Source organism: Bos indicus x Bos taurus, chromosome 28 (assembly GCF_003369695.1).
Source record: "Bos indicus x Bos taurus breed Angus x Brahman F1 hybrid chromosome 28, Bos_hybrid_MaternalHap_v2.0, whole genome shotgun sequence".
Lineage (NCBI taxonomy): Eukaryota > Metazoa > Chordata > Mammalia > Artiodactyla > Bovidae > Bos > Bos indicus x Bos taurus.
Genome location: NC_040103.1, coordinates 10,533,791 through 10,550,623, shown reverse-complemented (window position 1 = coordinate 10,550,623; position 16,833 = coordinate 10,533,791). Strand labels below are relative to the sequence as shown.

Below are 16,833 nucleotides of genomic sequence, written 5' to 3'. Positions count from 1 at the left end.
GAAGGGGACGACAGAGGATAAGATGGTTGGATGGCATCACTGACTCAATGGACATGGGTTTGGGTGGACACCAGGAGTTGGTGATGGACAGGGAGGCCTGGTGTGCCATGGTTCATGGGGTCACAAAGAATTGAACACGACTGTGCAACTGAACTGAACTGATTTTTCTGTCATTGGTGATTTCTAAGAAATCTGGATGACCCCAAAATAAAGAAATGATGGGGATGAGGCTAGGTGATTCAAAATGCTAGACAGCTCTGAGGTTCCATAATCGTATGTGATGAGAACCTGCTTAGTTACAGGGAAGTATGATGGGCTTTAAGGCAGTGTTTAGATTGCCCTAGACACACTCAACTGAAAGTTCAAGGCTTTTAGGATGAATCCCAGTTTATAAGTGAAATGGAAAAAGAAGAAGGTGAGAAAGTTAGTTAAATAGTTTAATCAGAGCAGTTTTACAATTCTAAAAGTAACAAGCAGACTTGTAATAAAAGAGCGCCAATATTTGCAAAATGACCTTGCTTCCATTCTGAATCTTTTTATTTGTAAAGATTCACATCACATTTAAAAGGACTCAAAATGGAGTGATTGATATTATCATCCATGTTTTTTGATGCAACTGGTGAAATCCCTGAATGGATATTGCTTCAGCTTTGAGATTAAAAAAATGGCCTGAAAAGAAGTCCTTAATCCACAACTGATCACAGGTGGCTGAAAAGAAAGAGAAAAACCCAAAACTACTGTCAAGTTCATAATGTATCATATGTGGATGACACTGGCTCCAAATACACAATTAAGCCCACAACACTTTATTACTATGAATATAATTATCATGAAAATTCTCTCACGTGGATCAATTTGCTTCTGAAAGTTTTCTTGGTTTGTTTAAACTTGCATAATAAACATGCAATAAATTATTTCTTTTGAAAGTGTATTTTTTGCAGTCTTTTTGTTTTCATACAAAGATTTCATAAAGTTGCAATATTGCATCAGAGCATTACCAAAATAAGAGCAGGAGCACAGGGGGAGGGGAAGTGGGAATTTGGATGAATGAGAAGAACCTCCTCTCGTCCTGAGACAGGCCACCCGTCTTTTTCAAAAGGTGCACACAAACTGCTTTTCTTACCCTCCCCCACCGAAGAAAAGCATGAAAGAAAAACAAACAAAAAAAACCCTCACAAAAGTCAATCTAACTAAGAAAAAAAGTCGACATAAAGAAAATAAAGAATTTTTTTTTTCATGCACATATCTTCTGCATAGCTCAACCCACATATAGTAAGGCACTATTTCCCTTCGTAACTGGTGTCCACAGCAATCTGTTAAGTGCTACAGTGCTCTGTGACCATTAGAGAGTTCCTTTCCGGATGGTGAAATAAAGAGGCTGAATGAGTGTGGCTGCCACGCTTCCCTGTGAATGTCCAGAGTGCAAGCAGATTTCCAGGAGTCTCAGAAGGAAATCTGTCTGTATAATAATGATTGAGAATCTCCAGAATGTTTTTCTTTTCAAAATTCCTATTTTTTCTGTGTATGAATTTAGATTATTCTTCAAGAAAATACCCTAGGTGGGGGGAAAAGCAGAGTCAGGTCTTCAGAAACACAGCTCCCAACGCTGGCAGTTCACAACATCAGCAAGATGTTTCCAAGAGAACAGAGAGAGACAGTCTAGAAACAGAAGGACAGAGACAAAGAGAGAGTGTGTGTGTGTGCATGTGTGTGTGTTTTGGTTTTTGGAGGTGATCTGGGACTGAGATTAATTTAGCTGGTCTTCATACTGTTTCCGGAAACAGTCTCCGGCTGGGAAAAATTCCCAGCACCTTTCTTGATACATCTTCCAAACATAAGATTCCTGTAAAAGTAAAGGCAATGTGTTAACAACATGTCTTTCCTTAGGATCTGTGTGTTACCACAAAATACAAGATAAAAAGAAACTCAAATTTGTTATTATATATATCACAAAGTATCATGGTGTATTACATATAGTTATATTAACTAGAGAGTCTCAGATTCATTTAGATGATGCCTAAATACTCCAGGTTGTTTCTACTAATAATGGATCTTCATCCTGACCATAATAATGATAAAAAACTATTTGTGATATATGATTTTGAGAATTCCTTAAAATTAGTATTATTAATTTCACCATTCAAACTATTAACAACAGGAGGTGAATATTTGAAGAGGGAGAATTTCAAATAGCTTGATCAGAACCTTAAACATGTCATATGCAATTATTTCTTTTTATTATTTTTTTTTACTTGAAATATAGTTGATTTACAGTGTTGAGACAGTTTCAGGTGAATAGCAAAGTGACTCAGTTACACACACACACATATACGTGTGTGCATATATATGTCTGTGTATTGTTTCCAGATTCATTTCCCTTATAGGTTATTAGAAAATATTGAGTATATAGTTCCCTGTGCTGCACAGTAGTTTTGATTGTTTTACATATGGTAGTGTGTAGATGTTTACTCTTGCCTGGAAAATCCCATGGATGGAGGAGCCTGGTAGGCTGCAGTCCATGGGGTCGCTAAGAGTCGGACATGACAGCGACTTCCTTTTCACTTTTCACTTTCATGCATTGGAGAAGGAAATGGCAACCCACTCCAGTGTTCTTGCCTGGAGAATCCCAGGGGTGGGGGAGCCTGGTGGGCTTCCGTCTATGGGGTCACACAGAGTCGGACACGACTGAAGCGACTTAGCAGCAGCAGCAGCAGCAGTGTGTATATGTTAATCCCGAACTCCTAATTTATCCTTCACCCCTCTCCCCCTTTGGTAACTATAGATATGTTTTCTATGTATGTGGGTCAATTTCTGTTTTATATATAAATTTATATCATTTTTATAGATTCCACATTTAAGAGATACCATATGATATTTGTTCTTTTCTTTCTGACTTCACTTAGTATGATAATCTCTAGGTTCATCCATGTTGCTGCAGATGGCATTATTTCATTTTTTATGGCTGAGTAATATTCCATTGTGTTTGTATGTGTGTGATACACATACAAAGGTTGTTTTCATTCTTGGCTATTGTAAATAGTGCTGTAATGAACACTGGGGTGCATGTATTTTTTCAAGTGAATGGTTCTCTCCAGATAATGCCCAGGAGTAGAATTGCTGGATCACAGAGTAGCTCTAGTTTTAGTATTTTAAGAAACCCCCATACTGTTCTCCATCGTGGCTGGACCCATTTACAATCCCAACAACAGTGAAGGAGGGTTCCTTTGTCTCCATGCCCTCCTAGCATTTATTATTTGTAGACTTTCTGATCAGAGTCATTCTCACCAGTATGAGGTGATACCTCCAATGAGGTATCATTGATTTGCATTTCTCTAATACTTAGCCATGTTGGGCATTTTTCACGTGCTTTTTGGCTATCTGTATGTCCTCTCTAGAGAAATGTCTATTTGGTCTTCTGCCCATTCTTTGATTGGGTTGTTTGTTTTTATAATATTGAGGTATATGAGCTGTTTGTGTTTTTTGGAAATTAATCCCTTGCTGGTTGCATCATTTGCAAATATTTTCTCCCAGTCCACAGGTCATTTATTCATTTTGTTTATGGATCCTCTGCTGTCCAAAAATTTAATTAAATTCAACTTATTTATTTTTGTTTTTACTTCCATTACACTAGGAAGCGGATCCAAAAAGACATTGCTGCAATTTATATCAAAGATTGTTTGGCCCATTTCCTCCCCTAGAGATTTACAATGTCAGGTCTTAGATTTAGGTCTTGAATCCATTTTAGGTTTATTTTTGTGTGTAGTGTTAATGTTCTAATTTCATTCTTTGACATGGAGCTCTCCAGTTTTCCCAGCACCACTTATTGAAGAGAATGTCTTTCTCCATTATGTATAGTGCCTTTCTGTAGATTAATTGACCATAGGTATGTGGACTCATTGGAAAAGACTCTGATGCTGGGAGGGATTGGGGACAAGAGGACAAGCGGACGACAGAGGATCAGATGGCTGGATGGCATCACTGACTCAATGGACATGAACTCCGGGAGTTGGTGATGGACAGGGAGGCCTGGCGTGCTGCAGTTCATGGGGTCACAAAGAGTCGGACACGACTGAGCGACTGATCTGATCTGATGTGGGTTTATCTCTGTGTTTTCTATCTTGTTCCATTGGTCTGTATTTCTATTCTTGCACCAGTAGCACTGTTTTATTGTAGCTTTGCAGTATAATCTGAACTCAGGGAGTCTGGTTCCTTGAATTCCATCTTTTTGTCTCCAGATTGCTTTGACTATGCAGGGTCTTTTGTGTTTTCACACAAATTAAACATTTTATTGTTTTAGTTCTTTGAAAAATGCCACTGATAATTTCAGAGGGATTACGTTGAATCTGTAGATTGCCTTGGGTGGTGTAGTCATTTTGACAATACTGATTCTTTCAATCCAAGAACATGATACATCTTTTCATCTGTTTGTGTCATCTGTCTTTCATCAGCATCTCATAGTTTTTAGAATAAAGGTCTTTGCCTCCTTAGGTGGGTTTATTCCTAGCTACTTTTATTCTTTTTGATGCAATGGTAAATGGAGTTGTTTCCTTTTATTTTTTGTCTTTATGAAATTTTTATTTTTCTTTATTATAGCTGATTTACAGGATTGTGTTAGATTCTGCTGTACAGCAAAGTGAGTCAGTTTTACATATGCTCTGTGTGCTCAGTAGCATCTGACTCTTTTGCTACCCCGTGAATGCCCGCCAGGCTCCTCTGTCCATGGGATTATCCCAGCAAGAATACTGGAGTGGGTTGCCATTTCCTCCTCTAGGGGATCTTCCCAATCCAGGATCGAAGCTGTATCTCTTACATCTCCTGCATTGGCAGTCAGACTCTTTACCACTGAGCCACTGGGGAAGCTCTCATTTTACATATACATATATTCATTCTTCTTAGATTCCTTTCCCATGTATATTAGAGAGTTTCAGGTAGACTTCCCTGTGCTATACAGTATTTGTTGATTATCTATTTCATTTATAGTAATGTATATATATCAATCCCAATCCCAATCTCACAATTTATCCCACCCCCCTTCTCCCTACTTGGTAGGCAGACTGTTCTCTACATTTGTGATAGTATTTCTATTTTGTAAATACTTTCATTTGTACCATTCTTTAGGTTCCATATATAAGTGATATCATATGTTTGTCTTTCTCTGGCATACTTCACTCAGTATGACAATCTTTAGGGCCATCCATGTTGCTGCGAATGTCATTATTTCATTATTTTTTTAAATAGCTGAGTAATATTCCATTGTATGTATGTACCACATCTCCTTTATCCATTCCTCTGTAGACCGACATTTAGGCTGCTTCCATGTCCTGATGATTGAGACAGTACTGCAATGAACACTGGGGTACATGAATGTTTTCGAGTTAGGTTTTCTCTGCATATGTGCCCAGGCAATGGATTGCTGGATCATACGGTAGATGCATTTTTAGTTTTTTAAAGAAACATCCATAGTGTTCTGTACAACGGCTATACTAATTTACATTCCCATCAGTGTAGGAGGGTTCTATTTCTGAACACCCTCTCCCACATTTGTTATTTGAAGATTTTTTGATGGCTGTTCCGAATGGTGTGAGGTAATACCTTGTTGTAGTTTTGATTTGCATTTCTCTATTAATTAGTGATGTTGATCATGTTTTCAAGAACCTCGTGGGCATCTTATATGTTTTCTTTGGAGAAATGTCTGTTTAGATCTGCCACCCATTTTTTGATTAGGCTTTTTTCCCTTTAGTTTGAACTTCATGAGTTGAATCCCAGGGACAGGGGAGCCTGGTGGGCTGCCGTCTATGGGGTCGCACAGAGTCAGACACGACTGAAGCAACTTAGCAGCAGCAGCAGCAGCATGAGCTGTTTGTGTATTTAGGAGATTACTCCCTTGTCAGTTGCTTCATTTGCAAATAGTTTTTCCCATTCTGTGGGTTACCTTTTCATTTTTATTATGGTTTCCTTTGCTGTGCAAAAGCTTTTAAGATTAATTAGGTCCTGTTTATTTTTGTTAACGCTAGGAGGAGGACCAAAAAATGCTTTCTGTGATTTTTGTCAGCAAGTGTTGTTCCTGTGTTTCCCTCTAAGGGTTTTTACAGTATCTGGCCTTACATGTAGATTTTTAATCCACTTTGAGTTTATTTTTATGTGTGGTGTTTTAATTTCATTCAATGGTAAAGAGTTTTAATTTCATTCTTTTGCATGGAGCTGTTCAGTTTTCCCAGCACCACTTATTGAAGAGACTTTTCTCCACTGTATATTTTTGCCTCCTTTGTCATAGATTAGGTGAGCATAGGTGCATAGTGTTTTGTTTTTTAATTGGAATATAGCTGCTTTACAATGTTGTGTTAGTTTCTACTGTACAGCAAAGTGAATCAGCTATATATACCTCTTTTTTGGATTTCCCTCCCATTTAATTTGCCACAGAGCACTGACTGGAGTTCCCTCTGCTAAACAGTAGGGTCTCGTTAGATATAACTAATTTAACTAATTTTATACATAGTATCAGTGGAGTGAGAAATAGACGGGGAAACAGTGGAAACAGTGTCAGACTTTATTTTTCTGGGCTCCAAAATCACTGCAGATGGTGACTACACCCATGAAATTAAAAGACGCTTACTCCTTGGAAGGAAAGTCATGACCAACCTAGATAGCATATTCAAAAGCAGAGACATTACTTTGCCAACAAAGGTTCGTCTAGTCAAGGCTATGGTTTTTCCAGTGGTCATGTATGGATGTGAGAGTTGGACTGTGAAGAAGGCTGAGCGCCGAAGAATTGATGCTTTTGAACTGTGGTGTTGGAGAAGACTCTTGAGAGTCCCTTGGACTGCAAGGAGATCCAACCAGTCCATTCTGAAGGAGATCAGCCCTGGGTGTTCTTTGGAAGCAATGATGCTAAAGCTGAAACTCCAGTACTTTGGCCACCTCATGCGAAGAGTTGATTCATTGGAAAAGACTTTGATGCTGGGAGGGATTGAGGGCAAGAGGAGAAGGGGAGGATAGAGGATGAGATGGCTGGATGGCATCACTGACTCGATGGACGTGAGTCTGAGTGAACTCCGGGAGTTGGTGATGGACAGGGAGGCCTGGCGTGCTGTAATTCATGGGGTCTCAAAGAGTCGGACACGACTGAGCGACTGATCTGATCTGATCTGATCAGTGGAGTATATATGTCAATCCCAAGCTCCCAATTCATCCTACGCCCCTTTTCACCTTTGGTGTCCATATTTATTCTCTGTATCTGTGTCTCTATTTCGGCTTTGTAAATAAGATCATTGATATCATTTTTTTTTCAGATTCCATATATATGCATTAATATGTATTTGTTCTTCTCTTTCTGACTTACCTTACTCTGCATTGACAGTCTCTAGGTCCATCCGTGTCTCTACAAATGACCCAGTTTCATTCCTTTCTATGGCTGAGTAATATTCCACTGTATATACATTACCACATCTTCTTTATCCATTCCTCTGCTGATGGACATTTGGTGTCCTGTCTATTATAAATAGTGCTGCAGTGAACATTTGGGGTACATGTATCTTTCCGAATTATGGCTTTCTCTGGGTATATGCCCAGTAATGAGATTACTGGGTCACATGGAAGTTCTACTTTTAGTTTTTAAGGAGCCTCCATACTGTTCTCCACAGTGGCTGTATCAATTTATATTCCCACCAACACTGCAAGAGGGTTCTCTTTTTCCTACACCCTCTCCATCATTTATTGTTTATAGATTTTTTTGATGATGGCCATTCTGATTGGTGTGAGGTTATGCCTCATCATAGTTTTGATTTGCATTTCGCTAATAATTAGTGATGTTGAGCATCCTTTCTTGCGTTTGCTGGCCATCTGTATGTCTTTGAGAAATGTCTATTTAGGTCTTATGTCAATTTTTTGATTGGGTGTTTTTTAAAAAAATATATTGAGCTGAATGAGCCACTTGTATATTTTAGAGATTAATCCTTTGTCAGTTGCTTTGTTTTCAAATGTTTTCTCCCATTCTGAGAGTTATCTTTCCATCTTGTTTATAGTTTTCTTTGCTGTGCAAAAGGTTTTGTGTTTAATTAGGTCTCATTTGTTTATTTTTGTTTTTATTTTCATTACTCTAGGAGGTGGATCAGAAAGGATCTGCTGCAATTTATGTCAAAGAGTGTTCTGTTTATGTTTTCCTCTAAGAGTTTTATAGTTTCTGGTCTTACATTCTTTAACTTTATTATAGCTGATTTACAATATTCTGTTAGGTTCTGCTGTACAGCACAGTGAGTCAGTTTTATATATGCTCCATGTGCTCAGTAGCATCTGATTCTTTTGCTACCTACCCCATGAATGCCTGCCAGGCTCCCCTTTCCATGGAATTTCCCAGGGAAGAATCCTGGAGTGAGTTGCCATTTCCTTCTCCAGGGGATCTTCCTGACCCAGGGATTGAACCCGTGTCTCCTGCATTGCAAGCAGATTCTTCACCACTGAGCCACCAGGGAAGCCCTTTGTACCGGCCGCACACTGTTTATTGTCGATTTGTAGTACAATCTGAAGTCAGGGAGCCTGATTCTTCCAGTTCCATTTTTCTTTTTCAAGATTGCTTTGGCTATTTGGGGGTCTTCTGTGTTTCCATACAAATTGTAACATTTTTTTTTCTAGTTCTGTGAAAAATGCTATTGGTAATTAGATAGCGATTGCACTGAATCTGAAGATTGCTCTGGGTAGTACAGTCAATTGCACAATATTGCTTCTTCCAATCCAAGAAAAAGGTATATCTCTGTTTGAGTCATCTTTAATGTCTTTTATCAATATCTTATAGTTTTCTGCATGCAGCTCTTTTACCTTCTTAAGTAGGTTTATTCCTAGGTATTTTATTCTTTTTGATGTAACGGTAAATGTGACTGTTTCCTTAATTTCTATTTCTTACCTTTCTTTGTTAGTGTATAAGACTGCAATAGATTTCTTTGCACTAATTTTGTATCCTGCAAGTTTACCAAATTCATTGATGAGCTCTAGTAGTTTTCTGGAAGCAACTTTGGAATTTTCTATGCATAGTATCAGGTCATCTGCAAACAGTAACAGTTTTATGTCTTTTCCAATTTGGATTCATTTTATTTATTTTTTCTTCACTGATTGCCATGGCTGCTGCTGCTGCTAAGTCACTTTAGTTGTGTCCGACTCTGTGCGACCCCAGAGACTGTAGCCCACCAGGCTCCCCCGTCTCTGGGATTCTCCAGGCAAGAACACTGGAGTGGGGTGCCATTTCCTTCTTCAATGCATGAAAGTGAAAAGTGAAAGTGAAGTCGCTCAGTCGTGTCCGACTCTTTGCGACCCCATGGACTGCAGCCTACCAGGCTCCTGTGTTCATGGGATTTTCCAGGCGAGACTACTGGAGTGGGGTGCCATCGCCTCCTCTGGATTGTCATGGCTAGGACTTCCAAATCTATGTTGAATAAAAGTGGAGAGAGTGGATATCCTTATCTTCATGATGTTAGAGGAAATACTTAGTTTTTCACCACAGAGAATGATGTTTGCTGTGTTTGTCGTATACGGCCTTTATTATGTTGAGGTACATTTCCCCTATGCCCACTTTCTGGGGAGTTTTTTTTTTTATCATAAATGAGTGTTGAATTTTGTCAAAAGATTTTTCTACATCTATTGAGATGATTACATGGTTTCTGTTCTTAAATCTGTTAATGTAGTGTATCACACGGACTGCTTTGTGGATACTGAAAACCCTCTGGCATCACTGGGATAAATCCCTTTTGATCATGGTGTATGATCCTTTTAATGTATTGTTGGATTCAGTTTGCTAGTGTTTTGCTGAGAATTTTTGCATCTATGTTATCAGTGATACTGGCCTGTAATTTCCTTTTTTGTTCTATCTTTGAATGGTTTTGGTATCAGGGTGATTGTGTCCTTATAGAAGGCACTTGGGACTGTTCCTTCCTATGTAGTTTTTTTTTTTTTTTTGAATAGTTTGAGAAGAATAGGTATTAACTCTTCTGTAAATGTTAGATAGAATTTGCCTGTGAAGCCATCTTGTCTTGGACTTTTGTTTATTAGAAGTTTTTGAATCACAGTTTTAATTTCAGTACTTGTGACTTATCTGTTCATATTTTCTATGTCTTCCTAGTCCAAGCTTGGAAGGTTTTACTTTTCTAAGAATTTGTCCATTTCTTCTAAATGGACATTTTATTGGTGTAAAGTTGCTTGTAGTAGTCTCTTGTGATCCTTTGTATTTCTATGGTGTCAGTTATAAGTTCTCCTTTTTTCATTTCTAATTTTACTGATTTGAGTTCTCTCCCTTTTTTTCTTGATGAATCTCCCTAAAGGTTCATCAGTTTTGTTTATTTTCTCAAAGAAGCAGCTTTTAGTTTCATTGATTTTTGCTATTGTTTTCATCATCTCTTTTTCATTAAATTCTGCTCTGGTCATTATGACTTCTTTCCTTCCTCTAACTTATTGTTCATCTGTTCTTCTTCCTTGGGTTGCTTTAGGTATAATGCTAGGTTCTTATTTCAGATTTTTGTTTCCTGAGGTAAGATTTTATTGCTATAAACCTCCCTCTTAGAATTGTTTCTGCTCCATCCCCTAGGTTTTGGATTGTCTTGTTTTCATTTGTCTCCAGTATGTTTTTATTCCTTCTTTGATCCATTGGTTGTTTAGTACAGTACTGTTAGTTTTCATGTGTTTTTGTCTTTTACAGTTATATTCATATAATTTATTTTTATCTCATAACCTTGTTGTCAGAAAAGATGCTTGATACTATTTCAATTTTTTTAAATTTACCAAATTTGTGCCACAAATTTCTTTGTGGCACAGAATGTGATCTATCCTGGAGAATATTCCATGTGCACATAAAAAGAATGTGTTTTCTGCTGCTTTTGGATGAAATACTCATAGTACCAATGAACTACATCTGGTCTAACATTTCATATAAGGCCTATGCTTCCTTATTGATTTTTGGTCTGGATGAGCTGTCAATTGATGTAAGTGGGATATTACAATTATTGTCTTACTGCCATTTTCTCCTTTTATGTCTGTTAACATTTACCTTCTATACTGAGGTGCTCCCATGTTGGGTGCACGGATATTTATAATTGTTATATCTTCTCGATTGTTCCCTTGATCATAGGTAGTGTCATTCTTTGTCTCTTGTAACAGTCTCTATTTTAAAGTCTATTTAGTCTGATGTAAGTATTGCTACTCCAGCTTTCTTTTGATTTTCATTTGCATGGCATTTTCCATCCCCTCATTTTCAGTCTATATGTGTCCCAATTTCTCAAGTGGGTCTCTTGTAGACACCCTATATAGGCATCTTGTTTTTGTATCCATTCAGCTAGTCTGTCTTGGTTGGAGCATTTAACCCATTTATAGTCATGTCAGATTCTTTGCAACCCTATGGATTGTAGCCTGCCAGGCTCCTCTGTGGGATCCTCCAGGCAAGAATACTAGAGTGGGTTGCCATTACCTTCTCTAAGGGATCTTCCCATCCCAGGGATTGAACCCGAGTCTCTCATGTCTCCTGCATTGGCAGGCGGGTTCTTTACCACTAGTGCCGCCTGGGAAGCCCCATTGATATGGCATTCTTATTACCACTTTGTTAATTGTTTTGAGTTTATTTTTATTAATTTGTTAATTGTTTTGAGTTTATTTTCTTCCTTTCCTCTTTCGTTCTCTTTGATTTGATGATCATCTTTAGTGTTGTGTTTGGATTCTAATTTCTGATGTGCAGTTGGCATGGGATTTTGATATAGCAGTCTTTGTGTATACTTGATTAAATTGCTGATCTCTTAATTTCAAATATCCTGCATTTGTACTCTCTTCCTCCCACAATTACTGACTTATATGTCCTATATGTGTGAGAAGTATTTCCTACCTTTATTATATGTTTGCCTTATTTGTGAGCTTTCCCATTTTGTAATTTTCTTGTTTCTAGTTTTGGCCTTTTCTTTTCCACCTAGAGAAGTTCTTTTAGCATCTATTATAAAGCTGGTTTGGTGGTGCTGAATTCTTTTAGTTTTTGCTTGTCTGTAAAGCTTTGGTTTCTCTCCATCAAATCTGAATGAGAACCTTTCTGTGTAGAGTATTCTTGATTGTAGGGTTTTACTTATCATCACTTTCAATATATCACACCACTCCCTTCTGGCCTGAAGAGTTTCTGCTGAGAAATCAGCTGTTAGTACTATTATATAGAACCCCTTTTAATTTGTTGGTTTCCCCTTGTTTCTTTTAATATTCTCCTGCCTCCTGAGGAGACCCTCCAAAACGAGCATGTAGGTCTGGCCCCGGCTCCGATGAAGTCACTGCTCTTGCCTGGGGTCTGATGCACATGAGACCGTGGGTGCACCCACCAGCAATGGTGTCTGTTTTTTCCAGTTCTTTGGATCTCCTGCACTCAGTCCCTGCTGGCCTTCAAAGTCAAGTGCTCTGGGGGCTCTTCTTTCTGATGCCAGACCCTCAGGCTAGGAAACCTGACATCAGCTCAGAAGTCTCACTCCTGTGGGAGAACTTCTATGATACAATTGTTCTCCAGTTCCCATGTGGGTTGCCCACCTAGGGGTTATGGGATTTAATTATATTGCAAGTGCCCCCTTTATACTACTGTGGTTTCTTCTTTGTCTTTGGACACAGAATATCTTTTTTGGTGGGTTCCAGGCTTTTCCATCAGTGGTTGTTTGGCAGTTAGTTGTGATTTTGGTGTGCTCCTGAGAGGAAGTGAGCTCAGGGTCCTTCTTCTCTGCCATCTTGTCCCAGGATATGCAATTATCTTCAAATCACAGTAATACTGTTGGATGAAGTTCACTTGACATAATCTGCTATCTTATTAAGCAATCAAGTACATTATAATTATCAAAACCCAAGCTCGGCATTTTCAGCTAATAAATGTTCAATTCTAATTTTACTTTTTTCTACTATGGCAATCTTTGTATATTCATCCAGAACAAAAGGGATTTTTATGCTAAGATACCATGACCAATATCTGAGAGTAATTCTGATATTAATGTTTAATGTACACGTTTATTCCAGCAAGCAGAGATTCTTTTATCAATGTTTTCAGATAATGTAGCTCAGTGTTTACGTACCTGTCCTGTGTGCTCCGTTTCATCTTTGTTTATGAGATACATCAGAAAAAACCTACAGATACAGAGAGAGTAATCAGAAATGGATTGTATGGAAATAGCATAAACAGATACCTCTGATCTTGCTATGGGCTAACTCTTTATGGCAGAGCATAGAAATGTGTCAAACACGCAGGGCAAAAAAAAAAAAAAAAAAAGAAACAAGAAATGCCATGGGGACCAAAAGCTTATCTTCTTTTAAAATATTTTTTCAAAAGAGCTAAAATGTATGCACTGGTCAAGTTATACTTCTCGGGAGCTGCTTTATGCCAGGTTTAGTGCCAGACCCTGCCTGCAACTATATCCTATTTATTCACTTATGAGGCAGGAACTGCGATACTCATTTGGAAAATCAAGGATTAAAAAGGTTAAATAACTTGTCTAATGTTGCATACTTTTGAATCCCAAAGTCCACTTCAATGCTCTTCTGTATCTCTTCTTTTAGATATTAAAATCAGGTTAGAAACAGATTAAGAATTAATATTGTACCAAAGTACAGTTTCTGGCTAGTCTTGAGTAATAGCTAAATTTCTATGTATTAAAAAAATGTAACTTTTATCTGGGTTTTTCCAATAGTGTCTAAAGCGCTCTGTATTTTCTCAGAAAATACAGAAAAATGAAGATTCACATATCTCTAAGGAGCAGATGGAACATTCCTGTTCGAAATAAGAAACACAGACAAAGCTCTCTGAGAGGCTTGGTACACATTCTGCGCATCCTTTCCACCTTTTCATTTCATGTTCTAGAAGGTATCATTCACGTGGAGCATTGCAACTTCATTTCCTAAGTTAACCTACTCTTGAGGAAAAAGAAGCACTAGCTGTGGGTGTTTCCCTCCAGGAGGCTTATAAGAAGTCTGAGGCCGGTGGTAATGAGAGGGGTTCTCTCTCCAGTTTCTCCAGCTTGCTGAGTTGAGGGATTCCTGGGTATCGGGAGGGGTAGGGGAGTGAGTCAGGTATACTCACAGATAATTGGCCAAGTTGTGTTCCTGTAAAGTGTGGGTTTCAAAGCCATGTGGCACGGTGTCAAAGTAATCATTGCCTATCCCACAGATGAAGCACTTGGTCTAGAAGACAAAGGCAAATATTCAAAGGTCAGAGTTGAGAAAGGAAAACATAACTCACCACTCGGGGGCAATTACTTGATTTACTCAGTCTACAAAGAAGATCATCCCAGAAGGCTGCACCAAGTACTTGAATACCAGTTTAACCGCTGCCACAACTATGTCTTACTGTGGCATTTCAGTGACATAGGAACCAGCAGCAAGAAGCAACAGAGGCAGAAAGAGTACAGGGTGATGATGGCTGAAAAGCAATGTCTTCTTTTTTTTCTCCAGCCTGAGTGAGCACACCCAGGCTTGGTGATCACTCTTGTTTATGACACTGGCTCAAGTTTATGACACTGGCTCTAGCTAGGCATGACTAAATGTGTCCTCAGTTGAAAAACAAAATTGGTACCTATCCTAGCCATGTCTGATGACCAAGCTGGGTGGGCGGAGGACACCAAACCAAATACCAAACTATGAGGTATAGAATCAACAAGTCAGAGAGGGTCCACCACGTGCCAAGTACACAACCAGGGGCCATGTACTGGGATGACAATCTGCTCTAGAAATAGGATGCCTTCTCTCCCCGCTTCTCCCATCCCATCCATCTCTCTCTTCACTTGCTAGGTCTGCCATCTGCAGGCCCAAAACCCAGGGAGAAGCAGGCTTTCCATTTTACCATTAGCACTGCCTATGTATCAACTCAAATGAATTCAATAACGATTGTCCTCATGCAGCTCCAGATGCTCATCATCCCTGCAAATTAGATGCTATTTTGTACCACTAGAGGCATGTTTATGATGCCCTAGATGCTAGAATCAAGATTATTAAGATATTTTATAATTCTCTTTGCTTTACTGATCAACAACTGCTGATGACAGAAAGGCTCCATTCAGAGGTCCAGTCTTGGACACCATTCAGTGTCTCTTCTATAAATAGGTTCTCACTTATCAGCTTTCCCCAGGAACCTGCCCTTCCTCTGTTACCTCCCTTGGTCACTCTGTGTTTAACTGAGCCACCATGCTTCTTTCTAGAGGCTCATGTCAGAACCTCAGTATCATTTCTGCTTGCTCCAAACTTCATCCTCTGCATATGGCCAATCACCAAGTTCTTTTCATGCCAGCTCCAAAGTGCTCCTTGAGTCCATCTGGTTCCCACCTCCTCAGTGGCACTTCTTTAGCAAGAGCTTCATCATCTCCTACCTAGAAAATGCTGACAGCTGCTTCCCTGTTCCTGGTCATGCCTTCATTCCCTTTTTAATTGATATTTTTTTTATTGTAAATCTGATCACGTCACTGCCCTGCTTAAAACCCTTTTCTTGTTTCCTAGCTTGTAAGTTATACTGTAAATTTCTCAAATGCGTTTTTAGGCTCTTAATTAGTTGGCCTTCCTTGCTAGTCCCATTATTAGAATGTAATACTTCATCCTGCACCAATTATGCTTCCAAGGGAAAAATCTGCATATCAAATTCCCGAAAACCAGTGTCTTGGTATATAGAACCTCAGGCAGTGACATCTCACAGAATCCAGGGGGCCTAGTGGGGCACATAGTGGGGGTGAGAAGGTTCCCTAAACTATCCTGCGCGCTCTCTCACATCCACATCTCTGCAATCATCAGGCCTCCGTTTGTGCATCTCTTCTTTTAAGAACTTCCCTGATTATCCAAGATGAAATGAGACACAAGCCTCAAGGACCCCAGTACTCAGGGTTTCCTCCTATAAGTGCTCATCACACTGCTCTGTGATTGCCTGTTTACTAATCTGTCCATGAATCCGTCATTTAGAATGGATGGTCTTCCCACTCCTGGAGGGGTGGATGCTGCCATATTACTGTCTGTATGTATCTGGAGCCCACCACCTTGCTCAACTACATGTATTGCCTGAACCAAAAACAGGCCAATGAAGTTACACATTTTTCATGTTCCTCCTCCTTCCTCCCACTGCCATAATTCTTTGATAAAGGCAGTGAAGACAGAGTGTCCACAACAAAAATGTAGAGTGAGAAACAGACTTACCTCCATGTCTTCTTTGACCTGTTCCTGTTGGTCTCTTAGTTCCCCAAAAGCATCGATGATTAAACCTAGTGTTAAATAAAGACAGGATTTAATCTTTAGCAACCAGAAAATGATTATGAAATTTACAGCCCCTTGGCTAATCCTCCTAAGGGACAGGACCATGTACAGCTACTCTGGGAAATCTACACACTGGATACTCCTACGAAGGCAGTAGCGTTATCTCCTTGGGGTGGGGGGCAGAAATACATGCAGTTACCAGGCCACACACTATCCAAAAAGGGGTTTAAAAACGAAGCAACAGAGCAGGGAAACCTTTGGTTACCTTGGCATTGATAAATGGTATGTTCATGCGAAGAAAGAGCAATTGAGATTTATGGTCATAAAGTATAGAAAATCCCACCAATGAGTTTTCAAGTGCTAATTTGCAAGTCAAACATGTTTAATTCATTGTGAGGAATTTGCCCCAAATCTATTTTTTTCCCACAAATTCCTTATCGATAATCTCCCCGTAACGTTATTAACTGTGGCAATCAGCCAACTAATGGTTTCCTTCTGCTCTGTCCCGTTTTCTCCTGTGACTTGCCTGACTGTACACTGTCTTCCAAGTGTTTTAAGACTGCCTTCTTATAAAACACATTATTGTTGCACTCAAGAAGGACATAAAGGAAAGAAAGACATAAA

General features: G+C 39.0%; 1 protein-coding gene across 1 annotated transcript in view; it reads right to left on the bottom strand.

Annotated features, from left to right (window-relative positions):
* Positions 1–423: 423 nt before the first annotated feature.
* The window catches only part of RYR2 (ryanodine receptor 2), an 830,352-nt gene continuing 813,942 nt past the window's right edge, over positions 424–16,833 (bottom strand). Inside the window, exons 103-106 of the mRNA XM_027531123.1 lie at positions 16,153–16,217; positions 14,060–14,160; positions 13,059–13,110; positions 424–1,843 (exon numbers count right to left, since the gene is read on the bottom strand). Coding sequence (XP_027386924.1) covers positions 1,748–1,843; positions 13,059–13,110; positions 14,060–14,160; positions 16,153–16,217 — 314 coding nt within the window. The 3' untranslated portion in view covers positions 424–1,747. The remainder of the gene's footprint in view (positions 1,844–13,058; positions 13,111–14,059; positions 14,161–16,152; positions 16,218–16,833) is intronic.